At 37.2% G+C, this 6676-nt stretch overlaps 1 protein-coding gene across 1 annotated transcript in view; it reads right to left on the bottom strand.

Moving 5' to 3' along the window:
* Window positions 1–6676, bottom strand: part of SCG3 (secretogranin III) — a 42344-nt gene continuing 35668 nt past the window's right edge. Inside the window, exons 11-12 of the mRNA XM_074294516.1 lie at window positions 6201–6281; window positions 1–1317 (exon numbers count right to left, since the gene is read on the bottom strand). Coding sequence (XP_074150617.1) covers window positions 1199–1317; window positions 6201–6281 — 200 coding nt within the window. The 3' untranslated portion in view covers window positions 1–1198. The remainder of the gene's footprint in view (window positions 1318–6200; window positions 6282–6676) is intronic.

Below are 6676 nucleotides of genomic sequence, written 5' to 3'. Positions count from 1 at the left end.
TTAATATATAAAGCAGTAGATTTTTATTTTTAAATGAAAACAGATATAAAACATTTACATTTAATTGATTTATATCGAATAACAAAATTTCAATGCATGGATTACTATGGGAACATCAACCTAATAACATTTCATGGAGTTTTTAGGCCATTTCCTAGTGATTATTTTAAGCAGCATGTTTATGGAAAGGGAATGAGGAAGAGGGTTTGGAAGGACTTTCAGCTCATTAACTTTCCCTTCCTCTAGGGAAGCTTATCTGTCAGCTTTGGTTCAGAATGAGGCAAATGATTTTCACCTGATTCATTTCTATCTCACTGCCTGAACCTTTTGGTATTCCTTGTTGGGAAACATTTTTAGCTCTAGGAATACATCCAATTCAGATAACTACTGATTTGGCTTAAGAATTTTTCTTGCTTTAAGGTGTACTCAGTGACCTAATTTGGTCTCTTGGGAGATATATAGGTCTCCCTTATTCCAAATAAATTTAATGATCAAAAATTCACTATTATGAAATTTATAAGTTAGGGGATGAATTTCTTAAAATTGTAGGTGAACCATCAAAAAATATACAATTTTCTGATCCCTTTGGTTTGGTGCCCAAAGAGCCTAGTTCATGGTCTAATTCAGAGGCTGTTAAAAATAGCACCTAGAGAAGCAGATGGCTCAATATCTTGTCATGTTAAGGAGGCTTTGAAAGAAAAATAAACAGATTTATTTTAACATCCCAAAGTGAACTGCTGGTGGGAACTACAATTTGCAGTGGACATATCGCCATTGGGATACTATAGTATCCATCATGCCCTGGGGTGGGAACCTATTTTAATTTCTTCTTTGAAAAAAGTTTAACTCAGTTCATTGGAGGATTTTTTTCCATAGGAACACATCTCTAATTTTATAATATATTAGTGAGGGAAAAATTCAGCATATAAAATTTTAATTTATACACATTTTTTTCCAAAATGCTACTTTTTTTTTTTAATGAATCAAGGGATACTACCATACTGTTTTTATATCAAGAGAGCTGCTTTTCATCACTTTTAAATATTCATTACAATGTGAATTCAGCATTTTCTATTAATCCTTAAATGAAAAGAACTCAGATCATAGGACTAGAAGTTGCTTGAAGCTATAGCATGTTATCCTAAATTATCTCCACAGTCAGGAGACTTTAGCATCCTTCCTGGATTCTTTGTCTTTTCTATAGGCTACTATAAATACGTTTGATAGTTTTAGCTTCTTCTTCATCAAGGATGCCTTTCTCCACATAAATGTCAGCCTGTTGATTGATGAAATCTTTCATCTTTGAAAGGTCATAATCTGGAAAATAAAATTAGCAGAAAATGAGCAAACCATTATAATGAATACCAGAACCATGAAACTATTTCCAAGGGCTAGCGGATGGTTCTAGGAAACAGGATTCTCTTGATATGATTAAAACAAATTACACGCAACAAATACTCTTATAAACAAAAGCTTCCTTTGGTTCCTGGCTATTAATAGGCACATGTTTTGGAAGGAATATTATATCTGGAGTCAGATTAATTTGGGCTTGAATCCAGGCTTAACTAGATGTGTGTTCAAAATAGGGCAAGTTTCCCAAACTGTAAAATGGAAAAAATGATGTTTCCACTTCCATTCTCAGGTTAATATTTTATTTATTAAAGCTTAAATAAAATATTATATTTGAAAATAGGTCATATACTGTAGAGTGGTATATAAATGTAATTTATTATTATAAAGACAGAAGGATGTAGTAGAAGGAGTGCTGAATTTGGACTCACTAGAGACAAAGTTCAAATTCTACTTCTGTCATTTATCTGGTTCTGTGGGCCTGAAGTCATTTAATCTCTCATTGTCCCAGTTTTCTGTAAAATGGGGATAAGAATAGCATTCTCTTCACAGAGTTGTGAAGATAATATGAGATACTAAATGTAAAATATTACAAATACGTTGTATCCTACCAGTAGAATATAAACTCCTTAAGGGCAGGGATTGTGCAATTTTTCAATGCTATATCCATAACATTCAATACCATACTTTGTATATATAGTGAATACTTAATAAAATTTACTGAATTGAATCGTTGTCAAGAGGAAAACTGAGTTATAAATAGGCTCTTCACGTGTTTTTGTTTTTGTTTTTGGTCTGATATAGTCAGCTTCAAATCCCAAATATCCCAATGATCTAGACCAAATCTAAGGAAATTCCAAAATCACCAGAAGAGAAGGAGAGAAAGAGAATATTTCAGAGGAAGAGAGAGAAAGGGAAGGAGAAGGAAAGGGAGGGAACCAATATGAGGGAGAGGGAAAAGAAGAGAGAAGTAGTGAGAAGGGGAAGAAGGAAGAATGGGATGAAAGAGGACCGGAATTGAGGGGGAGTATGAGTGAGCAAAAAAAGAGAGAGAAGGAGGAGAGAGAGGAAGATGAGGAGGAAGGAAGGGAGAACAGAAGGGTACAGAGGGAGACAAAGGGGAAAAGAGGAGAAGCGGTGGGAAAAAGAGAGAAGAGGGGATGGGGGTGGAGAGATACTGATTTTAGAATCAAGATGCAGTCTCTTTATTCCAAAGTGTAGCCTTAGAGACCTGGAAGGCACAGAATTATGAGCTCAGTCATGTATTGCCTAGCCTATTTCTTCAGTATTCTCCACCAGGATAGTACATATCATAGTGATATCATACTTTAAGTTTTTGCAAGTAGCAACTCTGTGACATAGGATTCATGGAATTTCGCAGTAGGGAAAATGTATTTATTTCCTCTGAATTCATTGAATTCTGTTCTCCCCAGATCTAGGTTTATCAGATAAAATCAGGACTTCAATTTCTTACATTGAACCCTTTTCTGCAAATAAATAAACTGAAGCTCTGAGGGGCTAAGCTGTGTGTCCAGGGTCCCACTGCCAACAAGTAGCAGAAACAGGCTCTGAGCCCTAACTCCTGAAGCCAGGTCCAGCCATCTGTTTAGTTTATCTCTGTAGTCTTCTACAGGACCTTTTTTATTTTACCATAACTATATTATATATTATGTAACATAATATAACGAGCGATTATTGAGGCAAACCATTTTGCCAGACACTACCTGAAGGTGCATGGAGAGATGCTGGGGCATGAGTAGTTTGCCTCCTGACTCCTGTAAGGCAAAAGAGGGGCTTTGCTTCCCTTCATAACCAGGAAGGCGTGGTTCTTACACAGTTAAGGATTTGAAATGAATAATCAAGCTAAACCATGGGTATTCATGAAGAGTATGCCATAAGAGAGGCAGTTTGGAACCCTGGAAAGAGCCAAGATGTCAGAGATCCTTTCAATCAAAAAAAGAATAAATTTGTGTTTGGATAGCCTAATTTATAAAAAAGGGGGTGCAGCATTACTGCTATTAAGGAATTTTTTTCCCGACAGGCAGGCTAGCAAGCAAGGGAATAAGCATTTATTAATCACCTACTATGTGCCCAGACACTCTGTTAAGGACTTTATAAAAATCTCATTTGATTCTCACAACCCTGCAAGATAGGTGCTATAATTATCCCCATTTTGCAGTTGAGGAAATTGAGGCAAACAGAGAGAGGATCACACAGCTAGTAAGTGCCTGGCTTACATTGGAACTCAGGTCTTCCTGACTCCAGACTCTAGACACTGCACCATCTACACAGGGGAATAGGGGAGAAAAGTAAAGCCAATTATAGCAATGCGCAAAAAAGAAAAAGAAAATGTTCAGGAGAGGACAGAAGGAGTCTCATAGGGAACACATACAAGAAGGACAGCTTTTAAAATGAATGTGCTAAATTTAGCATATACTAAAAAAAGCTCTCTGTAATGAGCTTCCTAGTTTTGGATACAATACTCTTTTTCTGTTCTTTGTATATTGAAACGTTCATGTTTCTTGGTATTGTTAAAATCAAAATAACAAGAAAATGGAAAATTTGTGTAAAGATATTCTTTTGACAACATTATCTGCATTCTGAAGCCACCATTCTTGCTCCTGCCTTTTACTTCACATGTTAGCAACTGGTCACTGAAGGGTCAAGGTTTGAAGGGCCAATGAGATTCACCCAGAACAAAGTTCTGACTACCAGAGAGCTACGTGTGTTGGTGATGGCATAACTCAAATTTGTACTGGGTATTACAAAAGTGTCAGTGCAATTTTAAGCTAGCAAAGCTAACTATTGTGTTTTATGTACATTTCCTCATTTGATACCCACAGCAGATAGGTAACACAAGTATTATTATCCCAGTTTTACAGCTGAAGAAACTGAGCCTCAGAGCTTGTCCCCATTTTGACATACTAGTAAGTATCAGATGAGGGTGCAGATCTCTTTTACATGCCCCAAATTCTTTTCACTTTATCATGCAATGCAGTGGAAAGATTTGGAAGCTTTGATCTTGGAACTGGGAGTCTGGGATTCTCGTTCTTCCTTAATCATTAATAAGCTGACTTTTGGGCAAGTCATTTACTTTTCATCCACCTCAGTTTCCACATCTATAAAAGGAGGGCAGAGAGGGCATCCTTACATTGGATTCAGGGTTTAGAACTAGAAGGGATTTGGGAGCATCCATTCTTGTGCCTTAATTTTGTAGATGAAGAAGTTGAACCCCAGAGAGGTTTAGTACCTTGCCAATGTCACACATGTAATAAGCACTAGAAGTGGGATTTGAAGTCAATTCTTGTGACTCAAAAGTCAGGGCTGCTTATAGCTTACATGGCACTGCTTTCCATCTCTAGAATTTTGTGATCTAAGATTTATTACCATGCAATAATCCTGATTTGTTCTTTGCACTGAAGAAAGAACTATAAACTATATCTACAGGCATGTATACACTTCCATACTTTGGGACATGAGTGAAAAAGAAATAGGGTTGCAAGAGATAATGCATGGAGAAATTAGGGAGGAACTAATAAGTCTTCTATTATGCTCCTCCCAGTGGGCACACATACATATTTAAATTGTACCTCATAGGATCATAAGTCCAGGTCTGGAAGGGATCAACCCCTCATTTTACAGATAGAGAAACTGAGATATTGCAAAGTTGAGTGACTTTCCCAAGGTCCCCCTAAGCAGCAGAGGCAGAATCTGAACTTGGTCCTAAGTGAGTGATTGCTGCACTATCTAGAAATGGTGCTCCTTAGGGATTCCACATCTCATGGCTACCATGCTACCCCAAAACAGTGGATGGGGTGCCAGGCCTGGGGGCAGGAAGACTCATTGTCATGAGTTCAAATCTGGCCTCAGATACATGGGACCCTGGGCAAGTCCCTTAACTCTGCTTGCTTTACTTTCCTCATCTGTAAAATGAGCAATAGCAAGTCACTTTAGTATTTTTACCAAGAAAATCTGAAATGCAGTGATGAGGAATTGGACATGACTAAAATGACTGGCAAAAAAACAGCTGCAGCACTGGTTTCTGGGCATTTTCAATAATCAGCTCTGTCTATTTGTTTTTTCACTTATCCCCGACATTTTCCCCCTTATCAAATTGTAATCTCTCTAAGGACCATACCTCTCCCTTTCTTTTTACTTAAAAAAAATCTCCAGAACACCTAGTACAAAGTTCTGAATACATAATACCTGGCTGACATCGTGCTTTCCTATTAGAAAATTATTTGCCAGTGTTGTTTTTTTAGATCATCACAATAACTCTCTAGAGTAAGTTTGGTAAGTATAATTAACTCCATTTTATGTATGAGGAAACTGAAGCTCAGAAAAGCAAAATCACTTGCTCAAGATCAACTTGATAGGTCCTGTCACCCTTCACCCACCCAGTGGGGTTTTTTCTCCCATTATTCCATAACTGCCTCCCAGATGTGCTACAAAAAATACTATTGACCAAAAAATGGATTTGGACATTATGAGAAGTAGAGATTCTTTCTCCTTCTTTAGGCAGATCTTGGGAGTATTCTGGTTTTCAAGGAGAAATTTGCATTCAACTCACCTCACTGGGGTAATTTATATATAACAAGGATACCTAGCTAGATAGCAGAAAGGTTAGAGAGACAAGATTAGTCTGGCACATACTAGTTGCTGCACCCTGGTCAATCATTTAATCTCTGATGTCTACAAGAACTTCTCTAAGACTAAAAGTGAGAGATGAGCTGGTATTCTGCATCAGTAAAAAGATGTTTCATCGTAGTAGTTCCTTTCAGGGATGAAATAATATATCGGTACTCCTCTCCCAATGGCATATGCCAGGTTAAAAAATGATAATTCCATACCTTCTTTATTTCCTTGTTTATCATGTTTCTTCAGCCATTCAATGTTCTTTCTGATGGCTTCCAAATAAGCCTCTGTTTTCCCTGTAAAAACCAAGCAAACCAAAATAAAAAAATTCATCAGAAGTTAATGTGTTTTATTCACTGAAATCTTCCTTTGGTTAAAATGAAGTGGTCTGGGGCTAGGTGGTGCAGTGGATAGAGAGCTGGCTCTGAATTCAGAAAGTCCTGAGTTCAAATGTGGCCTGAGGTACTTAATAGCTGTGAGACTCTAGGCAAGTTACTTAATCCCAATTGTTTTCAAAATAATGAATCTGTCAAAAATATTTATTGGGCACCTATGAGATGTTAATGTGACATATATAAACAGGGAAGGCAGGATGGAGCAGTAGGAGAAGCACTGGCCTTGAGTTAGAGATTTGTTGAGATTCAGTCTTTCTTGGCAAAGATACTGGAGTGATTTGCCATTTCCTTCTCCA

Source organism: Sminthopsis crassicaudata, chromosome 2 (assembly GCF_048593235.1).
Source record: "Sminthopsis crassicaudata isolate SCR6 chromosome 2, ASM4859323v1, whole genome shotgun sequence".
In the NCBI taxonomy this organism is placed as follows: domain Eukaryota; kingdom Metazoa; phylum Chordata; class Mammalia; order Dasyuromorphia; family Dasyuridae; genus Sminthopsis; species Sminthopsis crassicaudata.
The sequence above is the reverse complement of the archived record's forward strand: the minus strand, read 5'-3'. Positions and strand labels throughout refer to the sequence as shown.